The 27,382-nt window shown below is 36.9% G+C and overlaps 1 protein-coding gene across 1 annotated transcript in view; it reads left to right on the forward strand.

Annotated features, from left to right (window-relative positions):
• The window catches only part of LOC127449554 (cadherin-22-like), a 126,043-nt gene extending 104,509 nt beyond the window's left edge, over positions 1 to 21,534 (forward strand). The window contains exons 10-11 of the mRNA XM_051713060.1: positions 5,658 to 5,909; positions 20,155 to 21,534. Of these exons, the coding sequence (XP_051569020.1) occupies positions 5,658 to 5,909; positions 20,155 to 20,666 (764 nt within the window). The 3' untranslated portion in view covers positions 20,667 to 21,534. The remainder of the gene's footprint in view (positions 1 to 5,657; positions 5,910 to 20,154) is intronic.
• Positions 21,535 to 27,382: the final 5,848 nt, after the last annotated feature.

Below are 27,382 nucleotides of genomic sequence, written 5' to 3' on the forward strand. Positions count from 1 at the left end.
TGGCAAACATTCAGATATATGCAAATATATAACACACAGTATTCACAGTGTGCCATGGGAGTGTATGGTCGCTGCAGAGCTCTTTTGGTGCACTTTGTTCCACTATTAAACACAATTTCTAAAAAATTCAGTTGAAATAACATGGACTGCATATACAGCCTCAAAACTCACGATATGTCTGTCTTTACAGGTTTATAAGTTAACGTTAAAAATCTATTTGTCTATAGAGAAAATGAATGCGATTTTTACTTCCAGAACCAGACTGTTGCACTCTGTTGCCAGTCAGTAGCAAGTTGAACTCGGGACACTCTCATTCGAGAGGGCATTTCTTTAGACGAAAATATTTATATATATATATATATATATATATATATATATATATATATATATATATATATATATATATATATATACACCCCTGAGCAGAACATAATGTGCAGTAATAAGGAATATTCCTACTAATGGTGCTATTCAAACTTGAAGTACCCACTGTTTTCAGTAGGGGGCAGTAAGCGAAACTCCAGCTGTATCAGCAATGCACAGCTGTACAGAGAACAAATCACACTTACCGACAGCAGACAGCACAAGATGAGAACACGTTCTTGTCCTTCAAACATTTCAAACTATGTTTAACTTGACACAGCAACCTAAAAATGCTGTGTTTATGATGCAACGCAACCAAAGTGAGACACTCCAAAAGCGTCCATCTGATGCATGTGTACATTGACACGTCCCTAGACAAGCCCTTATAGTAAATCTAAAACTTGATTGACGGATTCAATTGCAAAATGGATTGCTGTGCATTGTTGGCCAATGATTGGCTTATGTTCAATAATATGGAAATAAACAATATATTGCCTTCAAAGGCACTTTTTGTTTTGTCTTTTTTAATGCTTTTTTGTTTTGTTATTTGCTAATGTATTGCATTTTAATATTCTGAATTATATATATATATATATATATATATATATATATATATATATATATATATATATATATATATATAGATATATATATATATTTTTTATAATAATTTAAATGTAATAATTTAATCATTATTTAATTACTGTTCTTTGAGGGGCTTTCTCTGCAAATTTTTATATATGTGATTAATGAATAGGCATGCCATATAATTAATTTGATTAAACATTTTAATCCATTGACAGCCCTACTTAAACAGCTATCAATCAATTGATTTATATTTTTCCATTATTTTTAAATCGATTATGTCATTCGCAATGCTTCATGGGATTATAGTTCATTCCATCATTAAAGACGAAGATGTACAGTCTTGTACCTTTGTCTTTTTGTCTGATTTTCAAGATAACTTGTTGCTTCAAATCAAAGTCTGTAATGTTGTGAGTCACTTCTGAACTAGCTGGTTTGGTTCCTGGCTTACAACTTTCTTATGAATGATATTTATTTTTAATCCAGATGGAAAAAACTGAATACTTCTCTATTTGCTGGGCTGTAATGTAAACTAAAGGCTGTAATGTAAAACCCTTTAGTATGTCCTGCCCCAACTTGCTGTTTCAATCATGAATATGTCAACACAGGAGTGTAAATTGCATTTGTCAAAAAAGTGACTGAATATCACAGGGGATTAAATAGACCTCCAAATAATCAGATGGTTTTTGCAAAGATATCTCTCTGTTGTATAAACTTTATTTCCATTTTGCTTTTCTGGGTCTTATTTTTGGTTGTTTCGAGCTGAACGGCATGGTGTTAGTCGTGGCCCTTTAGAGATATGTGTAAGTGAATGTGACGCATGACTAAATCAAGACTGATGTGACAGGATGGAAATGTCAACTGAGAGAGCCAGCAAAATGTCAACAGAGCATGTGAGGGCGACCGAGGGCCACACAAACACACACATGCACGCTTGAGCACACGACACTGTCTGATATAGACACTGCACACACACACACACACACACACACACACACACACACACATGCCCTGCATCCCTATATGCATGCTTACTACATACAGTAGAATGCAAAGAGCTGTTTGTGAAAGATGCATGATACAGAAAGTGAAAATACCGGCATGACTGACTCCATCTGCTGAGATTCTGAAGTGAACAAAAAGTGGACATTTTTTAACGTTTTTCAAATAAAATGTCCGTCTCGTTTGTCTTGCTAAGGCTAATTTCATAGCTAATATTTTATGCATCCTAAATACACACAATTAAACAAACTTTTCACATATTTTGCATAATTTGGCTAAATAACAGCTTGATTGGAAATGACGCCCAATAAAAAAAGTTATATTTCCCTTGATTTTTCTTGATCTTATCTTCAGCATGCTCTTCACTGACACTTCTGTCCACTTGGTTAACAAGTACACTAACTTCTGACAAAATAAAGGCTACATTATTATTAGAGGCTACACTGGTTGTGATGGAAATAACTCCACAACTGTGGGACAGTCGTAATGTTAAAAAAAAAATGATGGAAATCATTTTCACACAATGAATTTTGAAATTGTCTATGTCTCATAATTTATGCTCATAGATTATCATCATTTTAAACATGTAATATTTTGTATTTTTATAATGGATTTTCACAGTTAAATATTGAAAGTCTCAGTCTGGGACAAGGATAGAACAGTAAAATCAATCAAATAAAATAAAAATGCATTTTAAGAACTGAAAATATTCTATGAAGGCCTGGAAAAAGTTTCTAAGTCAGTTTTAATGAAACCTTCAATATTTTCACTAAAAATGAATACAATTATTATTTTATTTTTTCTCACCAAAACCTATCGTATGTCTTCAGAGGACTTGAAATATGGTGTATGAGTTGCACTTTTATTATACTTTTGAAGCTTGAAAATAAAGACGGATTATTATTAAAGTTTGTCTTTTTATGCTCCATAGAAGAAAGATATTCATACGGGGTTGTGTAAATTATGGCTGCAATTAAATTCATGGGTGAACAATTTTTATTTTATGACAATGTTTACCCTTAAAGGTATACCCGTTCATCCAGAAATGAAAGTTCTGTTATTATTTACTCACTCTTGAGTCGTTCCAAACCTGTATAAACTCTGCTAAAAAGACACCTACACATGTATCTCCTGTTATTCCCCATTCTGAAGAACACACTTTGTGTCCTCCCATACTTCTGTTTTCATGAACACATTTGTCACCTGTCAGATTGAATCTGTCACTCTTTCCATTCAACAGCGCAGCATTGCGTCACCTTCTCTCTCTGTGAACTGACACATGAGGACGGACACATTTTTTTAGTATGGGCAACTTTTTAGGATGCGCAGACTTAAACTATTCTTTGCCATTGATGCAGCTTTCCTTTTTTACGCTAATATAAAATTTGTCTCATACTTTGCACTTTGAATGCCATTTTCAGAGTTTCTCGAGAGCGAAAGCTGTTTGGCACGATGGGAATTTGATTGACGACTCCAAACAAAACATCGTTTGGCTTTCATGTTGGACAGCACGTCTGGAGTCTGTCAATAGCACAAGGTTGTTTTCACAGACTAGCATCTGATTTGTTTTTCTCTCTTATGCCACAAACGTTTTCCTTGTCCATGCGCTCCCTCGTTGCCTGTTGGCTGGATTTTAGTTGCAACCGAACATATCGCACAAGCACAGGGCATTGTTCATTGTTATTCTGTTTGTTTGGGGATGTTTTTGGCATTGGTGGTACTTTTTCTGCATTCAAAACTATTTGACTTTTCCACTACTGTTAGGGAGAAACATTACAACATGTTTCCATGTGGAAACTTAAGCCACACTTAAAAATGTTTGAATTGCATTAGATAAATAAATGAAATAAAATAAAAAAAAATCACACTTATCATGCAATATCAATTAATATAATATAACTGTTCATTGTCTTCATGCAAAGATTTTTTTTTTACATTTATTTATTTGTTTGTTTGTTAAACATAATACAATTAATTAATTTAAAGATTATTATTCATTGCTATTTTATGATATTTAATACATTTACTAATGTTAACATGTAGAACCTTATTGTAAAGTGTTCAAATACATTTCTAAATCCTCTATAAATCTACAGTACATGCTGAATTTACTTTGCTGTTTTTTAGGAAATAAGGTGTTGTTTGGTTATGGTAATGACTCCATTCCAGATATTTTTAAACCTTGGAAGGGGAAAAAGATTTGTTGCCTTGCATGACGGTGTGTACTGTATTTATGAGAAGGAGATTGCCTTTGAAAGAAGATTTACACGTACAGTCAAGCCACAATGTCATAGTGCTTTTACTCAGCAAAAACACTCCTCGTCTCTGTGAACGGCTCTCGTAACGCGAGCAGTATTCATCAGGAAGTCAAGCTCTCACGGCACACATGACAGTGATGTATGTCCTGTATGATGGTTCGCTGGTGTGCCTGTATCCATGTGCATTAGTTGAGTTGTTGCTGTAGTTTTTCATTGTTTTTCTCTGTTTGTCAATGTTAGTCGCATTCATATATCTGCAGTTTCAACACCAGTCTGTAGAAGCAATAGGAAATTTCTCGAGAACTTTAGAGTTGCGTTGTTTTTGCTAACAACTTGAAACAGGCTCAATTTATATATGAATGAATCTCACAAAACCTCTCAAGAACACATCCGGGTCACATTTCACCTCAAAATCAAACGAAAGAAATAACAAATTATATTTTGCATAAAGAAAATGAAGCCTATTTTGAAGCTCTTTGTGATGCAAATAATGCAGCTAATCAGTAGACTACTGTAATTCAGAAAAATCTAATTTTCAGTGATGTAATGCGAAATAAATGCTATATTGTTTAAGTTTTAAAGTACAGTTGTAAACATCCAATTTGATCGTATTTGTTTAATTGACTTTAACTGAACCATTTAATCAAATGTAATTAATTTAATTATTATGATCTTAATACAGTCTTCATATATATATATATGTGTGTGTGTGTGTGTGTGTGTGTGAGCAGTATAATGTATTTATATTAATAAATATAATGCTATATTGTTTCAATTATAAAGTGAATTTGTAAAGTGCAATTGTAAACATCATGATAGTATTTGCACTGAATCTCATGTAATTATCTGATCAATTTGATTAATTTAATAATGGTAATTTTAATGGTAATAAAATACACAAAATAATTACGCATTTCTATTTCATAACATAATTTACATTAAATTGTATTAAGTAATGTTTAACAAAATGAAATTATAAAACATTAGATATTTTAGGCTTTATTCTTTTGATTTTGTTAAAATATATTACAAATAAAAACATTTGTTAAAGGCTTTTTTGAGTGTTATTTATTTATTTATTTTTGTGCATTCTTCATTTTCTTCATGCAAAATAGAATTTCTTCTTAATAAACCAAACCTGATGATCCATGCAATTCCAGCCAGGAAATCGAACCATTTGTTCAAAGGAGTTAACATGGTTAATGTCAAAATACAGTGACCTAGCAAAAATATAGATTCTTAAATATTTCTTGTTCATTTTATGTCGAAATAGTCTTTGTTAAAAATGTTCTAAATAATAAAATGTTGTTTATTCCCACGTTTAAATTAGATTGTGAATCCCAGATTTTAATATGGTCTCAGAATTTTGGACCCCACTGTATATTCTATACAGTATTTGCAAACACTAGTCTTAAATATCAATTTTTTCTTCTCTCATTGACCCTGTAGACAACACCGCGGGCATCAGGACGCAGCGTTCTGGATTTAACCGTCAGGAGCAAAACGTTTACCTGTTACCCATCCTGGTGGTGGACAGCGGCCCTCCCGCCCTCAGCAGCACGGGAACACTCACCATACACGTGTGCAGCTGTGACACGGACGGAGCTATCCAGTCCTGCAACGCCACGGCTTACGCCATGTCCGCGACGCTCAGTCCCGGCGCTCTTATCGCACTGCTGGTCTGCATCCTCATTCTCATAGGTAAAACATCTAATGCATACAGTAGATCATATAAGGAAGATTATCAGTTATTTTCAAATGTAATTATTAATATTTTTTTTATTCTTTCTTGAATCCCAGCTTAAAATGCAGGGTCAACTATAAGTAAGTCATTCGAAGGGGTCCTGGGTATCTCAGCGAGTATTGACACTGACTACCACCCCTGGAGTCGTGAGTTCGAATCCAGGGTGTGCTGAGTGACTCCAGCCAGGTCTCCTAAGCAACCAAATTGGCCCGGTTGCTAGGGAGGGTAGAGTCACATGGGGTAACCTCCTCGTGGTCGTGATTAGTGGTTCTCGCTCTCAATAGGGCATGTGGTAAGTTGTGCGTGGATCGTGGAGAGTAGCATGAGCCTCCACATGCTGTGAGTCTCCACGGGGTCATGCACAACGAGTCACGTGATAAGATGCGCGGATTGACGGTCTCAGAAGCGGAGGCAACGGAGACTTGCCCTCCGCCACCCGGATTGAGGTGAGTAACTGTGCCACCACGAGGACCTACTAAGTAGTGGGAATTGGGCATTCCAAATTGGGGAGAAAAGGGGATAAAATAATACAAATTAAAAAAAAGTAAGTAAAAAGTAAGCCATTCGAGGGTTGATTGCCCTGAAAAGTGTAAACATTCTACTTGTTTGAGCAGCAACATTGGCTCAACCAATTGCTTGAGTTTGGGGCAGGACTATCTGTTTGCTTGACCAATGGTAAATGGGGGGAGTGTTCAGGTAACCTTAAAAAAGCCAACATATTGTTCTATACTTAAAGCTTACACCCTGTCTGCTATACGCAATCGATGCTGTGCCACATTGCAGCAAATTGTGGCTATCAACACTGGACGTGTAGAAGTGACAAGTGTAAAAAAAAAAAAAAAAATAAAGTCTTTAAACTGTCGACATGACACAGTGCAATGTGCCGGTCGCATCCAGTGTAGACAGCATCATTGATTAAAATGGAGCATTGTGCGTTTGTCACATCATGCTGCTCACGTCAGATGTAGACAATGTTACTAGGGTTTTATCCAAAATCCCTAACCTAAGTCCAAAGATATTAAATTAATAAATAATTATGAGATTCCGAATTGTCAAAAGCATTTAAGTCTTCATAGAACCTGTAATTACAGGTTATAAACTCGGAATTTTATGAAAGTTGCGGCATGCAACCAATATGGCAGCAGCCTAAACTGTTGAAGGTAGTTTACATATAGTACTTATTGATATTACATTGTTAATTAGAGGTGAATTAATGAATTAATGTTTGATGAATATTTTGCAGTAATCGACAACAAAGCCATTTTGGCGTTATGAGTGATGAACAGCTCCGAGTAGAATTACAGTGTTGCCATTTTGCAATTACAATAATTTCAAAATGACATGAATGCAGCATTAGTTTAGAGAAATCTGTCGGTTGAGACACACTGTATTCTACATTTCAGGAACTGAAAGGGAGAGAATTCTTAATTTCGGAATTTTGCCCAACACTTTTATGTTTACTTCCAAATGCTGCTGTTGTATCTTTTAATAGTTCGTCATCATTATTTTAAACCTTTTTCATGAGTTCAAATGCAGAAGGATGCAAAAAAACAAAACTAAAATAATATAAAAGCTGATTAATATTTCATCCGGCGTCCTCCACTGACTCTATCCTCGATCAGGTGAAAGCTTTTGTTTAGTCAGAGAGTGCACACAATTTGGGCCTGAATGAGTGACATGCAGCCTCTCTACTGGAGTATGGGTGAGTTGAGAGATGCTCGGGACATCAGCACCGCTGTCCTAGTGGAGCACGCATGCTTTAAATAGACCAACTTTACCAGATATCCACGGCCATTCCCATGTAGAAAATCCATTGGATTGCTGTTCTGTTGCCATCACTGAAAGTTTTATGACTCAGTGCTCTCTCTCTCTCTCTCAGTATATCTCTTTTTATTTCTCTCATCTGCTAGGGCACATCAAAGCGACGTAATCGCAATCCACTAAGCAGAAGTCTTTTTTTTTTCTTGTTTGCTCATCCGGTGCATTTTTCCAGAAGAAAATAATTTCTGTATCTTGCACAGGTCATCAAGCAAATCCCTTGCTCTTTAATTAGTGCTGTTTGTTAAGGACAGCATCACTTTCTTTATTGTTTATACTACGGTTAGGGATTTGCCGGTATTTTAAGTCTTGAGCACTGCGGTGGGAACGTAGCACCCATATACCATGCAGCCCTACTAGCATGTTGGCTAGACGATCGGATAGGTTTCATGACATTGTGTCATCATCCAAACCTTCCTTGAACCCCCTACCATTGTTATTAGATCAATTTTTGGCATGATAAGGATGGAATGAAAACAAATTACTGCCTAAATAGCTACAAACAAACAACCCCTCCATTAGCGATGTGATGAATCCATTTGGGCGCATCGAGACATCTGCACACATCCGTCCAAATTACAGCCCATCTGCTGCCCAAGGGTGAATTAGCCTTCTTGTCAGGTCCGCTTATCTGAACGTCTGCACGGCAAGGAGTCGCCACATGTTTCGCAAGGGAAGGTACATAATATGGTTCCTCGCCCGTGCCTTTAGTACGACCATGAACCAGATGTCCCGGTGGGTGTCAGGATTCGTAGCTCATTCCAGATGGATGAACTCTGTCACTGTGTCTGTTAGATCAGTGGTTTTCAACTGGTTTTGCTTCGGGACCCATCGCATTGTCCCATTTAGAAATCTGATATATGGAAATCAGTGTCAGAAATGAACTTTTACATTAAGGGGCAATATTTGCCCCCTTGATTTGATTTTCAGGAGCATTTTTACTTTTAAGTGGGAATATTATTTTCTAACCATTTAAAACATAAACTGTCTCCGTTTATCTCAAATACTGTACGTCAATTTGATCAATTCATTAATACAAATTCTTAAGACTGAGAATTTTCTTAACTCTTACCCTAGAGACGCAGCCACATTTACCTTTGCACACCGAAATTCTGAGAGCAAAAATACAGTCATCTCAATGAGAATCTGCTTGACTGTATATTTATCAATATTCACAATGGATATTATTTAACAGGTGAGCTTCTTCTTCTCTCTACTTCTACTCTCCCATAGTATAAAGTGCAGCTTTAAAAAGATGCTACTTGGCAATTCGTTTTATTTTTTCAACATCCACCCACGCCTTCTTCACCCACAGAAAGGTAAATGTGACCACGCCTTTAGAAATAAATAAACAGCAACCCATATTTTATGCTATACTTTATATAAATAAGACTATACTATTAAGATCTAAATAAAGATGTAACAAATAAAAACAGACGAATGCATTAAGAGGCATTTTTTGCCCCCGTAGTTTTGTTGGCATTTTTGCACCAAGCCCCTCTTTATTTCTGACCCTGACAACAATATATGTAAAACACAAATATAATACATATGTTTATGTATGGTTTTCACTGATTTTACTCACATACTTGTTCATACTGTATATGTAATGTAACCGGTCCTGCTCAACCCGCTTCGAGCGGGATTCGAACCGGCATCAGCCAGCATGGGAGGCGGGTGCTAACAAGGAGGCTAAAGGCTACAGACCCTAGCGTCAGTCGCTAGTGCACCTCTTGAGGCCAGGGGAGTGAGGTTTACACATATCGCACAGCTATCACGTACCAGCTGACTCCCGTTACATAACATATACTGTATTTCAAAATACTACAAAAATGGCTGGTTTCATATGTGTAACATTGGCTGTATTTTCCTAAATCATGGTGGATATATGTGCCCAAATATATGAACTATTATTTTACATATACTGTATGTTCATAAATGACCATATATCAGATAAAACAGAACCACAATTGTTTACTGTGCAAAAGTAAACAAAAATATCCCTATAATCAAACTTCCAATCAAAAACCAAAAGAAATGTATTAATTTTACCAACCGCACAGGTCCAACAATATGTGGTATTAACATAACAGCGTTGATGACACTTCCTCAGCTGTCATCCTTCCTTCAAATATTCGATTACGCATTGTGTCATGTATACTTTGGCAGAAAGACTGACAATGCTAAATCCCGCTGTGGCGTAAATATATATAGAACAATTTGCACAATTCGCATTGTGGTCCACACAAACCATTTTTTCCCTCGCATCTTTTCAATACACAGCTAGTCGATTCTCCCATTGTCTTCAGCTGTGTACTGAGTCTCATTTAGTATGCATCATGCACTGCAAATGCAGTCCGTGTAACTCAATTCACTTTACCTGGCTCAAGGCCATTAAGAGTGCTTGATCATGCCGAAATCGAAGAACAACATGAAGGGATAGTGTGGTCAAATGCTTATCTGCCACAGGCTTTGGAAAAGTATGGAATCAAAGAGCTGTATATTTCTGTATAAAATATCTGCCTATAGGTAAATGTGTGTAAGCGCGTATAGTATACCCATATTTGGAGACCACAGCTAAATCCACAATGTCATCTGCAATTGGATTTGCTTGCATATCTACAGTTATTTGTTAGAGAGCAAACAAGTGCAGACCTATAAATAACGCCACTGGAGACTGGAAAATACCTATCCACATATTACTCTTGAGATTATGTATGTCAGTTACACATGTACTGCTATTGTGTACTGTTATTGATGACAAATAATTTACATCTCTAAACGTTCCCAGTCTCACTTATCAGCTTTTCTCGCTAACATGGAACCTTCTCTGCTATCCAAGTTCTCTAAAAAGTTCTCTCAAAGTTATGAACAAACGTTCTTGCAGTAACGTTAATAGAACGTTCTTTCAACATTTTCTGTCGTTAATAAAACGTTACTGGAACGTTCTTTAAACATTACTAAATTGTAAAAAAAATTCCAGGGCTTTTTTTGTTACGTTTTTTTTTTATGGTCAAACATTACAAGAACGTTCCTACAACCAAGAACAAATGTTCTTAAAACATAAAAAAAAAAAAAAAAACTGAACGTTTTGAACATTCCCAGAACTTTCAAATAACGTTTTAACAACCTATAGGGAAGGTTAGGAAATTGTTCTTAGAGCATAAAATTGTTAGCGGGGCAGCTCGCGTACGCTATGAGTACATACGCTACGTCTTTGACTGTTGTGCCGTATCTTGCTGGTTTTCAAATTCTTGTTGCACTCCGTTTAGGTTTTTTAACGCAAAATGAATTCATTCTGAATACCTCTTAAAACTTCACATTAACCTTATAACGCTGTATGTATCAAATATGATATACAATGTTTGATGGCTCCTGTCTCAATCTGTTTTCAAGCTGAAAAGCCAAAAAAACATATGGTATGTAAGTTTCACATGTTTATGACACCATCTAGTGGTTATTTGTGGAAAAATTGGTTTCAATGTTTATATTGATCCATTTAAAATGCCGTGCGAAAGTGACTCTTATGTTGGGATAAACGACAGCTGATTTGAACAAACTAAAAGTAACAGTAATGATTATATTGTTACTGATATATTAAAATGAGTATTTACCGAATATAAGCAACTTGTGCTTGGTTAAAATTTTGTATATTATTTTATTTTAAAAAAGCCAGTTGAAATGACATGTATCCAATATGATACATCAGGCTTTGGGGGTATATCTCTCAATCACCATTACATTACATTCATGCCCACTATAAAAAGATGAAAAAAAAAATCTGAGCTTTGAAAATTATGATATATACAGTCATTTTAAGTGTGATCTAATATTTCTGTCTATTTTCATATATGCAGCCTTCTCTGTCATTATAAAGATCTCATTATTTTACATTACAAGCTATGATGATGTCATCTTACTATAAGTTCAATGTAAATATGCGTTTGATGGATCGGGCGTATTTGCCCGTTGCGCTGCATCTAGCTAGTTTTCAACCTCTCGTGCAGGAGCGTTGCGTTTTTTTTAAATGCCGTGTCAAGTTAAAAATCTGTCATTCGTTGCATTCTAGGTTTTTTTACGCAAAATGTGTTTGGTCTGAACAGCCCCTAAAACTTTGCACTCTCTCTATCCACAAAGTGGTCTGCGAATTTGTTAGCGAGTAAACAATTTCCATTTATTCTTTCACAAGTCAGTTACGCAGATTAATACGGCCATCATCTTTTCTCGTCCAACATGTTTTAAGATAGATAAAAGCTAACAGGAAGTGCCTGGTGAAATAAATAAACAAATGAAAGTATAATATTAATACTTCTTTCGCTGGTTTATCTTGTGCAACATGAAAGGAACGTTATGAAAGGTTATGAAACTCCAGCTGCATGCGGCAGCCCCTGAATTGGAAATTGCCATATCAGATTTATTTGTCATTTTCAGAAAGGGCTGAGTGTTGTGTTCATTTGTGCCATGTTTATACACAGCTTTGTCAGGTTTCATATTGTCAGAGCTGCCTGCAAATCTCTGTCTAGATGGATCGTCCACTCTGAGCAAAATTAGCTTCAACCTCACAGCTAGAGCTCTCAGACTTTAATACACTGTTATGTGCTGTGCTAGAAATATATATATATATATTTATTTATTTATACTTTATCTGCCATCAGTTGTGTGTGTGTGTGTGTGTGTGTGTGTGTGTGTGTGCGAGCGTGCACACAAGAGTGTTTTGTCCTCAAATAAACTTTTTTTGTGCTTATATAATTCGCACTCTTGTACCTTCCGGAAAGCAATAGACTGTGAAGTTCACAAAGGAGTCTGGAAATTGACATATGTCAGTTCAAGCATATCAAATAGGTTTTCGCAGAACTGCTTTATGTTACCCATTCTCTGACAGCAGACTTGTTAGGCACTAAACATGATCAATTGACGTACTGTATATCAGACCGTAGTTTTTCTAGTGGTTTGAGTTCAAGTGCACAGTAAATAAAGTGCTTTTTCATAAATTGCACTGCTTTTTTGTCCTCAAGGGACCCAGACTTTCTTTTTTGTCCTCTTTAAAGGACATTTGTTTTTTATGAACTGCTCCAAGACCATATATGACACAGATAGATTTTTTTTTTTTTCCTGTCCTCAGGAGGACACATCAGAACATTTGTCACTTACTGTATTGGAGATACAGAACTAAGTGAATAGGTCAATATTTTGTATGAAATATGTCACTTTCCTATGAAACTTTGGGGAAAACTTTCATTATTGCAATATATATATATATATATATATATATATATATGAGAGAGAGAGAGAGAGAGAGAGAGAGAGAGAGAGAGAGAGAGAGAGAGAGAGTACTGTGCAAATGTTTTAGGCACATAAGATGTTTCACAGAAGCATTTGTCTTCAGATGGTTATTTATATCTTCAGCTTTAGTGTGTCAATAGGAAATATAAATGTTAGACTCACAAACATTACTTTTGCAAATAGAAGAACAGGGAGCCCTGCAACAGATGTCACGCCCCCACAGAGCCCCCCACTGAACATCGAGTCAGTCTGAGATTACATAAAGAGACAGAAGCAATTGAGACAGACTAAATAGATAGAAGAACTGTGGTGAATTCTTCAAGAAGCTTGAACATCCTATCTGCCAACAACCAAGAAAACTGTGTCCAGGTGTATCTAGAAGAATTGGTGCTGTTTTAAAGGCAAAGATGGTCACACCGAATATTGATTTAGCTTTTTTATGTTTACTGGACTTTGTATGACATTAAGTGATACATGAAAACTATTTATTTAATTATTTTTGAAGACATCCTCACTATGCAACATTTTGTGCCTAAAAGTGCCTAAAACTTCTGCACAGTACTCTGTGTGTGTGTGTGTGTGTGTATATATATATATATATAGTATTTATTTATTTATTAAAAGTTGCCACCAAAACAGGTGTAAGGACCCAAAAATTCACCCCAAAATCCATGTGACTTTCTGTCTTCTGTTGAACACAAGAGGGGAAATTCTAAATAATGTTTATGACGCCGCTTTTTTTTTTCTTTCATTACAACAACAGTGAATGGTGACTGAGGCTGGCTGTCAGTCCCTAAAATTCATTCCTAACATCTCCTTTTGTGTTCCAGCGACAGAAACAAAGTCATACTGGTTTGAAACAATCTGATGGTGAGTAAATTATGACAGAATTTAAATTTTTAGGTGATCCATCCCTTTAATATGAACAATTAGACACTATGTTTTTGGTTGAAAACACCCATTTTCCTGTTTATACAAATTTCATGAAAAAAGTAAATATCACATAAACAAATCATACTGTGATATCTTTCATGACCAGTGTTTGCTAAATTACTCAAAGTAGTACACTACAAATTACTAATTACTTCTTCAAAATTTAAATCAGATTATTAATCTAAATATTTTAAAGGGATAGTTCACCCAAAAATGTAAATTCTCTCATCATTTATTCATGATCATGTCATCCCAGATGTGTATGACTTTCTTTCCTCAGAACACAAATGAAGATTTATACAATGCAAATGAATGGGTGCCAGAATTGTTATGCTCCAAAAAGCACATAAAGGCAGCATAAAAGTAATCCATATGACTCCAGTGTTTTAATCCATATTTTCAGAAGTGATATGATAAGTGTGGGTGAGAAACAGATCAATACTTAAGTACTTTTTTGATAGAAATTCTTCTCTATACCCAGTAGGGGGCGATATCTGTTTCTTACCCACACCTATCATATCGCTTCCGAAGACATTAATTTAACCACTAGAGTCTTATGGATTACTTCTATGCTGACTTATGTGATTTTTGGAGCTTCAAAGTTTTGGCACCCATTCACTTGCATTGTATGGACCTACAGAGCTGAAATATTCTTCCAAAAATCTTCGTGTTCTGCAGAACCGAATGAAGTAATCAACAAAATTACTTTATCACTTCAACGATTAATTACATTTAAGTTACTTTCTTGTGTGAAAGTGCAAACAGACATACATATAATTTTAAAAAAATGTATTATACATAATTATATTATAGTAAGTCAGCAACTGTAATCTAGTTCCAAAAACGTTTTTTTCCCCCTGTTGTATAATGTGTAACCTCTCAGAATCCAGCTGAAAAAGTTTTTTCCAGCTTAATAAGGAGAAAATAAAGCTGTGTTTGGGGGAACTGAGGCTACTTCTACAACTTGCATGATATTTTAAAATATATTTAAAAAAGAAAGTCTCCTATTAATTAAAGCAAGAGCTTTTCTAACTCTGCACTGGTATAAATGTTTTCATATAGACATGTCTCTTAAAACGCCGGATTCTTAAGTGCTCCTTAGCTGTGTTGTGTTATCTTCTAGTCCAACTTCTAAAGCAAGCTTTGATTTTGTCCTCAGATGGAAAGATGAAAGAATGTCAAGCTGGCCCCAAACGTTTCACTCGCAAGATTACAACACGAGCCAAGACAATGACACTCTTACAACAGTTATAATGATGTAAAATGGACAGCCTTTGATCAGACATGTACCTTGGGGGAAACTTGCTCAATTAAATATTCAGATAATCACTTATGGTGCAGTGAGTTTCGTTTTATAGTAAGTCATTATGCCATTAAAAAGCACAAACACGTGCTGAGTGACTCCAGCCAGGTCTCCTAAGCAACCAAATTGGCCCGGTTGCTAGGAAGGGTAGAGTCACATGGGGTAACCTCGTTTTGGTCGCTATAATGTGGTTCGTTCTTGGTGGGGCGCGTGGTGAGTTGAGCGCGAATGCCGCGGTGGATGGCGTGAAGCCTCCACACGCGCTATGTCTCCGTAGCACGTGATACGTGGTGGTCTCAGACGAGGAGGCAACTGGGATTTGTCCTCCGCCACCTGGATTGATGCGAATCACTACGTGACCATGAGGACTTAAAAGCGCATTGGGAATTGGGAATTCCAAATTGGGTGAAAAAGGGGAAATATCCCCCCCACCCACCCACCCACCCACAAACAAACTCAGACAAATATTTTATTATGAAAAGTATTACATAGATAGTGTGTTGATAATTGGGTGCTGCTTGTATTTTTAATTTCTAGTCAACATGAAATCAAAATGTAACTTATTTACTTTATTTACGCACGTTCATGGTCTTGTTGTGCACGATTTATCAGCGCATGCTATTTCAAGACAAAATGCTTTGTCTTCGTAATCGTTCATCAAAATGTAATAACTTGCTCCGCCTCTGAAACGACTTTCATTTTCAGATGACATCACCAAGCACTCTTACTTTTTAACCACACCCCTGCAACCACCTGATCCCTTTCTGGTATGTCACGTCAACCTTTTGCTATCCAATCAATTCCCAATGAATAAAAAGTCACACCCTACGTACATTTTTTTTCTAAAAAAAAAAAAATCTAGTTTTTTTACTCCCATCACGGAAGTAAAACGCATTGTGAATGGAATTTCACATTGACTTTTGCACATTGAACAATTTGTCCTGAGGGGCAAACTAATATTTATCTAATATGACCGGGAAGTCATTTTTTATTACTGTTCACTGTATTTTCGACAAAGACAGTGCATATTTGCTGTTTACATGGACTACTTGATGCGAGCCGAAAAATGACAGCAGATATAATTTAATGTTGATTTATTGGCTAACAGAAAATGCACAAACAAAATTGAACACTGTGCGTTCTTTCATCCACATCATGAAAATGACATTGTGTATGGTGTGTTTTGTTGTTGTAACTAACTTAAACACACAGTAATTAACATAAATATCTGTTCAGCCTGTTATTTATCAATTATTTATGGAGTTGGCAGACACATTTAGTATCATCACATCACTTTTTGACAACAATGTGTCATGTCTGTCGATTTGCAAGGTTAGAATACGCAAGTAAGCTAGATTTTTCACTTTTTCGAAAGACGATGTGACTGGTTCTTGCCCATACAAAACCTGTGCAACAAATTTGAGCAGAGTTTGACTTTATGCACATGATCTGTGATGCAATGCAGTGACTACTAATGCACTCTCATAAAACAAACAAACAAACAAACAAACAAACAAAACAAAAAAAACGTCCGTCGACCTAACCCTACTTTTTCAGTACCTAAAATGTAGAACTCGTTTTGGGCTTAAGGACCTATTGTGTACATTTAAAGATGCACTAATATGTTTTGGTCCTCTGGGAACAAAACAAAAAAATAACATACTTTTTGTCTCCTTAAGGGTACAAATATGTTCCCAAAACAAGGGTACCACCCTAGTGATTGCCTTTGTACCTTAGACAGTAACATTTTTTCAGAGAGTATGACTGTATCATCAAAAAACAAACCAAAAATGTTATTGGTTGGACTTTTCTACAAGTGAAAAAAGAGACAGTGGTGATTTTCAGCACATCTATGCATGTTCAACAACAGAGAGCTTATGTGTATTTAAAATGACGCTCACAGATCAAACATATGAATGACTGTATCTGATCACAAATGTATTAACTTATTCAGATAATTCATCTTGGATTACAGCTTGATTGGTTTATTGGGAGTGATGCCGCTTTTGTTTTCTGTCTCATTCATGTATGAAGGGATTGTTTTTCTTTTCAGTTCAGATTTAATTCCATATTCATATCTGCTCTTCACCTCGGGTGAAGCTTTGTGAAGTTCTCATGCTTTGTAATCCTTTAATTAAACAGTTCTGACTCTGAATTCTGATTGGATGTGCAGCATTCAAAGCCGTTGTAAAATGCTGATCTATTTGTCTGTCTACCCCTTGCAATGACCTAGCAATCACTCAGAACCCTTAGCAATTGTCTTTCGATGCCCAAGCAGCCCCAAACACACCTTGGCGACTGCCTAGGAACCAGCAAAACACCTTAACAACCAGCTTGCAACTGCCTAGAACTCAGAAAACCTTAGCAAATGACTAGCGACACCTTAGCAACCACTTGCAGCTGCCTAGTATTTAGAACACGTTAGAACATGCCTAGCGATTCCATAGCAACTACCAAAAACACCTTAGCAACCACCTAGCAACTGCCTAGAACTTAGAAAGCCTTAGCATATGCCTAGCAATTCTGTAGCAACAACTGAAAACACCTTAGTAACCACATAGCAACTGCCTAATACAGTACTAACTCAGAACACAATAGTGAATTCCTAACAAATCCATAGCAGCCACTGCAAAAACACCTTAGCAACCATCTAGTACTGATTCAAAACACCTTTGCAAACAGCTTGTGATTCCATAGCAACCACTGAAAACACCACAGCAACCACATGGCAACTGCCTTGTACTTATTTAGAACACCTTAGCAAATGCCTAGAGATTCCATAGCAACAACCAAAAATCACCTTAGCAACCACCTAGCAACTTCCTATACTCAGAACTCCAAAGCAAACACTTAGCAATTCCATATCAACCACCTAAAACACCTTAGCAACCACCTAGAAACTGTCTAGTACTCATTCAGAAAACCTTAGCAAATGCCTAGCGATTCCATAGCAACCACCAAAAACACATTAGCAGACGCCCAGCAATTTCATAGCAACTATGCAAAACATTTTAGCAACCACCTAGCAACTGCCTAGTACTAAGAACACCCAAGTAAACGCCTAGCAAATCCATAGCAACCACCAAAATCACCTTAGCAACCACCTAGCAACTGCCTAGTACTCATTCAGAACACCTTAGCAAATGCCTAGTGATTCCATAGCAACCACCAAAAATCACCTTAGCAACCACATATTACTCACTCATAACACCTCAGCAAACAGCTAGTGATTCCATAGCAACCACCTAATAACTGCCAAGTACTCACTCAGAACACCTTTAACACATTTCAGTCATGACAACTCTATTAAAGATTTTGCATGTTTATGTGGGTGTGACATATTGATAGAATATTGGTCTTGGCAGACTAGATCTACTAATGCTGCTGCTCCTGCAGAGCAAGTATGGAAACTTGCTACAGCTAGTTAGCATGTGGATATGTTGCTGCTGCTGCTGCTGCTGCTGCACAATGAGACAAAACACAAGACATGCTGCAACGAGCATGTTACATGCTGCTGCACATATAGACATAAACAATCCCTGTGTAGCAGATCTAGACCGGTGAAGCTGGGGTGGAGGAGGGTTTCAGAGAAAAAATCTCTCACAGCGTGTTGCAGTGAAACCGGCTTATCTGCAAAACTGAGCCATTTAAATGTTAGACAAACAGAGATACTCAAGTTGAATGGCTACCCGACAACAAGTCAGAGGACCAATCAGCTTCCGCCATGCAAGCCAATTGGCTTAACATGTCACATGTGAGCAAGCCGATTGGCTAACAGATAACAAGTCAAAGAACCCATCAGCTTGTGCCACATAGAGTTGAATGGCTGAACTTTGGTCATGCCTAGCAACCACCGAAACACCTTAGCAATCAGCTAGCAGCTGCCTAGTACTCACTCAGAACACCTTAACAAATGCCTAGCAATTCCATAGCAAGGCTTGAATCCAATATTAAAATCTTGATCTTGATCAGATACTGTATATCAATTTCAAAATCATCACTCTCAAATCCTTCTGCATAAATGCATGAGCATAAATCAGTTCCAATGCCATTTTTAAATATCATTTTTGCCATTTCATACTTTTTCACTTTTCTCTGTTCAGCCCATGAGATTATTCATCAGGCGTTGTTCTGTAAATGCACAAGTTGAAATGCTACAGAAAGGACAAGTCTCTCATTAGAATGAAGACGTGAACGGTAATAAGATCCCAAGCTGCAAGCCACTGCCAGGATCAGTTTGTTAATATCCTCCTCATGTTGTCTACTGAGTGTACTCCACAGAGAGCAGTCGACTTCAGCTGTACATGTTTACTGAAGAGTCAGTTTGAGGTTAATGGATTTTTCTTCCCTGTTTGAGACAATTTAGTTTTCTAATAAGTAATTTTTGAGGCTGTTGCGAAAAGGGGCCTTGACACCTGTGTAGGCTTTGCATATTTAAATAACCTAAATGAATATGTCATAATAGCTTATAGATAAAAAGCTATGCAAAGGTATGTGTACACAATGCGCACCTTTAACACACTGATCTTGATGGAGTGAAAATGCAAAGGTTATTTTAGGTAACTTTCCACACCACTACTGCATTGTGAGTTTAAAGTCAATGAGAAATGGCGTTTGCAACCCATTTTACTTCCATAATGTGAACCGATAAAGAAAAGTCGTTGAAGGCGTTTACAAGACCTTACACGTTATCGGCTTATTAAGCATAATTGGTGTAAGATCATACATGTATATGTGCTCAGTGACATAATTTTAACTTGTGGCTGAAGTATTCCTTCAAAAAAGGTATATATGGTAAATTTTGATTTCATGTCGATCTGCTACATTAAGATTCTTCTTTGTTTGTCTCTTGTGGTTTCTTCCAGTCCTGGTGCTACTCATCTTGACCCTAAAGCGCCACAGGAAAGGTCAGCGCATGTCCGAAGATGAGGAAGACATGCGTGACAACGTCATCAAATACAACGACGAAGGCGGAGGTGAGCAAGACACCCAGGCATACGACATGAGCGCCCTGCGCAGTCTCTACGACTTCCCCGAGGTCAAGAGCTCAGACTCAGGTCCGGACCTTCGCTCGGTCCCCCAGTGGATCCAAAACCGGGTGACCGGAGACGGAGGGCCTGCGGACTTCTCCGTCTTCAAAGGCTACATAAGCAAGAAGGTGGAGCAAGCGGACGCAGATTTATCGGTGCCACCCTACGACTCGTTCCAGACGTATGCTTTCGAGGGAACCAGCTCGCCGGCACTCTCGCTTAGCTCCATCCGTACGTTGTCGACGATATCGGAACAGGACTTCTCCTACCTCAGTGATTGGGGACCTCGCTTCAGGCAACTGGCAGGATACTATGCCCCGACCCAGCCTGAGGAGGAAGGGTCCTAGCACCATCCTTATCCTGTTGCCTGATGTCCTATACGCCATTCTCAACGACTTTCCTCTCTCGGAAGCCCCTCTCATGGGTCTTGGAGCCAATATTTCCCTGTTGTCCTTGCCCAAAGTTCCGAAGTGATATTTTGGAACCCAGTTGGTCCAGTCAGTTTTAGTTTCACTCAATACACTGTGTAAAGTGACTTCTTATCTCGTAGAAAAGTACACTGTGAAAAGTTAAGGACAAATATTAAAGGGGATGAGTTCAGGGCAATGGCACTGGGTAAAACTCCAACATCCTCTCACTGTCCTCTCAATGAGAGTGATTGGAAAACAGGACTGTACCATATGCACCACACCAGACATTCATTGTTTACTTTTAACAAATTTTTTTTTAGCTTTTTCCATCTGTGGAAACAAACACTTGTAACTCACCAAGAAAAGGAAGGATACAACGGAAAATGATTTTTTAAAATACCAGTGTGAATAAAAGTGACTTAATATGTATTTATTTAAAGAAAAACAGACCAAAAAAAAAAAAAAATGATATTTATGTATTTATTGCTTTCTATTTATTTATTCATCCTGGCAATGGACCAAAAAAATGGACACGATTTTTGAAGGATACTGTGGGTAAAAAAAAAAAAATGGTTGACCGAAAAACAAATGGGTGGGTGGGTTTGTTGAAGTTTGCAAATTATTGGTGACACAAGTAAACCATTCTTGAAAATATTTGTATTTATTTTTTAGGAACTCTTTTTGTAAAATGCTAACCAATGCTGACTGAGAAAATAAATAAATAAATGGATATAGGCGGAATCGCACACCAACATGTCAGGTCATTTTTCACCCCAAATTAAAAAGAACAGAAAAAAAAAAAAAATCTAATTTAAGAATGTTTGATGTAATGCAATCTCAATTTTTTTTTAAAGCATTTACACATCACGGCAGTATCTGCTGTTTTGCCTTTATGTTGATTTAAATGAAAAAACAACAACAATTGAATCACAATAAACTTGATGAATGCATATGACAAATATGGCAATACAATTTTTTTGGGGGTGGGGGGGGGGGTGACTTAATTGATATTAATATAGTCACAATAGGAGAAAAAAAAATAGTCCTAAAGTATGCTTCATTTTCAATAAGAAAAATCTAAAAATTTTTCTGATATCTTTTGATATTTGGGTGAATCATGTACTCGACGGGTTTCGTGAGATTCATAAGCGATTGAGAAAGCTCAAGGAATTGTGTTTTGTCCTGCCATACCCTTTGTGTGTTGTTGCTTTTGAACAGTTTATCCAGATCACTTGTGCATGTTGTGTTCTTTTGGAATTTTACATTTGTAGTCGTTTTTTAATGGGAGGATTTAAAAACAACATGGCAAAATACACAACTAGAAACAAAAGAAGCCACATAATGGGTTCTTCATCAGTTATTTTACTAATATACATGATCATTAAAGATTTGTATGTGAGCCAGAACATTTCCAGCTTCACCCACGGGTGATTTGAGTGGTTTTGTTACGTTCATTCTGTTTTGGCTTGCACTTATGAAACAGAGTGATTCGAGACATGTGCAAAGGTAATCCCCCCCCCCAGAACCAGCACCCCAAACCTTTAAAATGTCAACCCAAAAATTGCAGATGTATGGCATAAAATACAACTGAAGTGAATAAATATTTACGTTTTTCTAGAATTTTCTTGTGGCATTTTATTGGACCTCAGAATAATTTAAAGGCAGTACAACAAATATATGGTTTGTTTATTTATTTATTTATTATTATTATTTACAAATTTTTTTTTTTTTTTTTTTTTTTTGCACTAAAGAGAATGCAGTTTTTGTGTGACAGTAAAAAGACTTTGTGCCTTTTGCACATTTGTCACGAAAAAAAATTATATAAACAACCCTTTAAGTTTAGTTTTTGGACCTTGAAAAAATACTTTTATTTTATTTTATTAATTTAAATATAAAAAAATTTATTTGATTATATTTCATGTCATTTCATTACCATAATGCATCTAGACATTTTAGTTTTACATGTTTTTATTAATTAATTAATTAATTAATTATTATTATTATTATTATTATTATTAACACGCTACGTAATACAGTCGTTGTACTGCAGTAAAACTACTGTAAACAATGATTTTTTATATAAATTAGCATGCATTAAAGGCAATATAACATATGCATGGTTGTATCAACCGTGATGTAGTATACATATGAATACAAATTTAAATGTTTTATTTGTTTACTTATTTTTGCGGTAATGAGAATTTTCTGAGATTTAATGAGATTTTTGCTCAACAGTAATGACAGTTTTGGGGTAAATGTCCCTTTTGCAGATTTGTCATGAGAATCTTAAATCTTAAAAGTCCTATTTATTTATGCAACATTCACCACAGTTCTTCTATCTATTTAATCTGTCTCAATTGCTTCTGTCTCTTTATGTAATCTCAGACTGACATGATGTTCAGTATGGGGTCTGTGGGGGCATGACATCTGTTGCAGGGCTCCCTGTTCTTCTATTCTAATCTTTTCTATTTGCAAAAGTAATGTTTGTGAGTCTAACATTTATATTTCCTATTGACACACTAAAGCTGAAGATATAAATAACCATCTGAAGACAAAAGCTTTTGTGAAACATCTTATGTGCCTAAAACTTTTGCACAGTAATGTATATAAATTTCTCTCATTTGATTTTGTGGTGAAATTCGACCCGGACATGTTCTTGACACGTTTTCCTGAGATTCGCCCTGAATGTATAGAGCAGCTGCTGTAACCTGATTATGAAGATGGCAACTTTGCTTTAACACACAGTCACCAGATGTTCTCATTTTACCTCTGCTTGTTTTCTCCTTTTACTATGACTGCTTTTGATAGATATGCTCTGTATAAAAACGTGTGTCATGCAGCGACCACCTGAAGCTAGTCTAGACAGATGCAACAAAACAGTGTACACTCACTGTCAGAATACTTCGAACACAGAGATGACATTGATACAACCTACAATTATAGATAGAAAACACAAAGCTGAATAAAGGCAGAAGACGGTCTCATAGATGTAGATGATTCAGCATATGTGCTCATGTTTTATTAAAAGGTAACAAAGAGATGACAGAGTGGAATTATGTGTTCTTTGACCCTGATGCACATTGACAGTCGTCTGGCCGGATCATTACGCTGTTAAAGGAATGCCGAGACCCTGCGGCTACGAATAATGAAATCCTCATCAAGCAAATGTCACAGTGGAGACAGTCACTGACTAATGCGATTACAGATGACAAAAAGAACATGAGAGTGTTGCACATACACATTCCTACGTTTTCGATATTCACATTTCAGCATTCCAAGAAGCATCTCGATTTCATGAAGTACACATGCTAACATGTTCATTTCTTAGAATAAATCACTTATTTACACTCTTTTATCTGGCACAGACGAACCTGGGGACCTAGAAAAATCACAAATCACAAATTTAATATCTCAGTTGTTTCTCCAAGACAGCAGTGAGATTAAATGGAGAGCTGTTGCTGAAGTCTCCTGCTTCTCAGATGTTTCTCCTGAGAAAAAGACCCTAGTAATCTCACGTGTCTCCTGAGTTTCAGAAGACATCTCAGTGTCTCAGACTGTGCTCTTAATCGGCAAAATACCAAAGCCTGCTATTAAAAGTCTCAATATGAACGCAAATATTTCTCATTAGAATGCCCAAATGATCTGAGCTATGCTATCCACATTAACTGTATTGGTCTATGTCAACAATTGACTTACTTTATATCTGTCTAAATGTTTAGACTATGTTTAGTAGAAGCATCTGAGACAAAGTTGATAATTGAGATCTCCTGAGCAATGAAAGGACAACCTCTGAGAATTAACATTTTCCTTTGAGAAGGTTGATTTCAATAATTCAACAATATAATCTATCTAAGGCTTTTCGGTGGAGAAAAACACTATTCCAGTGTGAATGAGAGATGTAAACGTAGTGAAATTAATGTATTTTCAAATATTGGATGTGGCCTTATTATTAATGCAAACATAGAACATCATTATGCAACGAAAACAGGGCCAGAATGATTGTTTCAGAAACAAACACTGTTATCTTTGTGTATTATCGGAAATGTCAATATGATACGTAATCTGCAGTAAAAACCAGAGTTCTGTGTATGCATTCTTTACGAGTGTTTGTTTACTCAATCAGGATTTGTTTGCGAACAGTTATCAACTTCGATACTCATTGCCGTGCTCTGAAAATCACAAAGAATTTTGTCTACATGGATATTCAACTTTGTATTGCACTAGAATAGCAATGAGATGTCCGTGTCCACAACTGTACATTAATGATATCATTGCAGCCTGCTCTCATAAACATAACGTGGCCATGGCAAAATCTTTGCAAAACGAAATTACGTGCCTTATCACACATTCGGCTGCAGTTTCCCAGTGAAATGTCCAGCGGGGGGCGCCAAAAACGAGTAAAACGGTGTTATAATCAGACGAGGTTTTTAAGGTGAATATTAGATGGAGGTTTTCATGAGTAAAATGTACCTCCCTAACTTAAATCTTTAACCTAAACCTAACCAATAGTGATCTATAATCAAATGAGAGGTGAACAAAACAGACATCCTTTCCCTAAACCAACACCTAAACCTAATCGATAGTGTCTGTGAGAGAGGAATCATGTGGTTTCAGTTTCAATTTATTCCTAACCCTAACCCACTTTTCATACTGTTCCTCACACAATGCTTTCTTATGACATCTAAACACTTTTACTACAGCACAGGACTCATTTTAACATTTGCATAACATGCAACTACATTTAAAAGCTTGTTGGAGTGCGATCAAATTGCATGGTAGCTCAACTGAAAGAACGTTGCACTTGTGATGTAATGGACCGGGATACGAGTCCTGAAGAGCACGCGGGTCGTCACATGAGCCAAAAGTGTCATAAAAGCACCACACAGTTGTGGGGTTTTTTTATCTCAAATTTGCTTGTTCTGACACTATCGGTTAGGTTTAGGTTTAAGGTTTAGGGTAGCTAGATTTGTTTTGTTGATTTAAAACTTGATAGAGCATTAACCTTGAGAACTTCGTCTGTTTAGGAAAACATTTAACTCGCTTTTAGCGCCACATAGTGGACATATCATCTCAGAACTGCCGCGATACGTGTAATGAACCACGTAATTTCATTTAGCAAAAATGTTGCCACAGTCGCTTAATTTTCATGAGATTATACTGGTTTTGTCACAGCTGCTACTTTTTGTGTATTTTAGCACAGCTATTAACATGATCACACGGGAGGTCGATATGTTTTTTTCTGATAGTTCCGGTAAACTAGGATCGGCGACATTATACCGACTCGCAGGCCGCCATCATCTCGTATCAGATATGTTTGCATCGGCTCAAGTTCCATTGCTTACCCCTGTGGCACACCTGAAAGCGTTGCATCCAAAAGCACGTCACATCAACAGTGGGGAGAGCAGGGTTCGGATCCTGTGTTGAGACCAGGGAGTAATTGCGATTGCATAATCAGTGATGAGCGTGATTTGGATGTTCATTTTCACCTCTAACATTCAATTTTTACTCCACATACAGGTGCATCTCAATAAATTAGAATGTCATGAAAAATTCATTTATTTCAGTAATTCAACTCAAATTGTGAAACTCGTGTATTAAATAAATTCAATGCACACAGACTGAAGTAGTTTAAGTCTTTGGTTCTTTTAATTGTGATGATTTTGGCTCACATTTAACAAAAACCCACCAATTCACTATCTCAAAAAATTAGAATACGTCATAAGACCAATAAAAAAAAAAAACATTTTTAGTGAATTGTTGGCCTTCTGGAAAGTATGTTCATTTACTGTATATGTACTCAATACTTGGTAGGGGCTCCTTTTGCTTTAATTACTGCCTCAATTCGGCGTGGCATGGAGGTGATCAGTTTGTGGCACTGCTGATGTGGTATGGAAGCCCAGGTTTCTTTGACAGTGGCCTTCAGCTCATCTGCATTTTTTGGTCTCTTGTTTCTCATTTTCCTCTTGACAATACCCCATAGATTCTCTATGGGGTTCAGGTCTGGTGAGTTTGCTGGCCAGTCAAGCACACCAACACCATGGTCATTTAACCAACTTTTGGTGCTTTTGGCAGTGTGGGCAGGTGCCAAATCCTGCTGGAAAATGAAATCAGCATCTTTAAAAAGCTGGTCAGCAGAAGGAAGCATGAAGTGCTCCAAAATTTCTTGGTAAACGGGTGCAGTGACTTTGGTTTTCAAAAAACACAATGGACCAACACCAGCAGATGACATTGCACCCCAAATCATCACAGACTGTGGAAACTTAACACTGAACTTCAAGCAACTTGGGCTATGAGCTTCTCCACCCTTCCTCCAGACTCTAGGACCTTGGTTTCCAAATGAAATACAAAACTTGCTCTCATCTGAAAAGAGGACTTTGGACCACTGGGCAACAGTCCAGTTCTTCTTCTCCTTAGCCCAGATAAGACGCCTCTGACGTTGTCTGTGGTTCAGGAGTGGCTTAACAAGAGGTATACGACAACTGTAGCCAAATTCCTTGACACGTCTGTGTGTGGTGGCTCTTGATGCCTTGACCCCAGCCTCAGTCCATTCCTTGTGAAGTTCACCCAAATTCTTGAATCGATTTTGCTTGACAATCCTCATAAGGCTGCGGTTCTCTCGGTTGGTTGTGCATATTTTTCTTCCACACTTTTTC

Source organism: Myxocyprinus asiaticus, chromosome 12 (genome assembly GCF_019703515.2).
Source record: "Myxocyprinus asiaticus isolate MX2 ecotype Aquarium Trade chromosome 12, UBuf_Myxa_2, whole genome shotgun sequence".
Lineage (NCBI taxonomy): Eukaryota > Metazoa > Chordata > Actinopteri > Cypriniformes > Catostomidae > Myxocyprinus > Myxocyprinus asiaticus.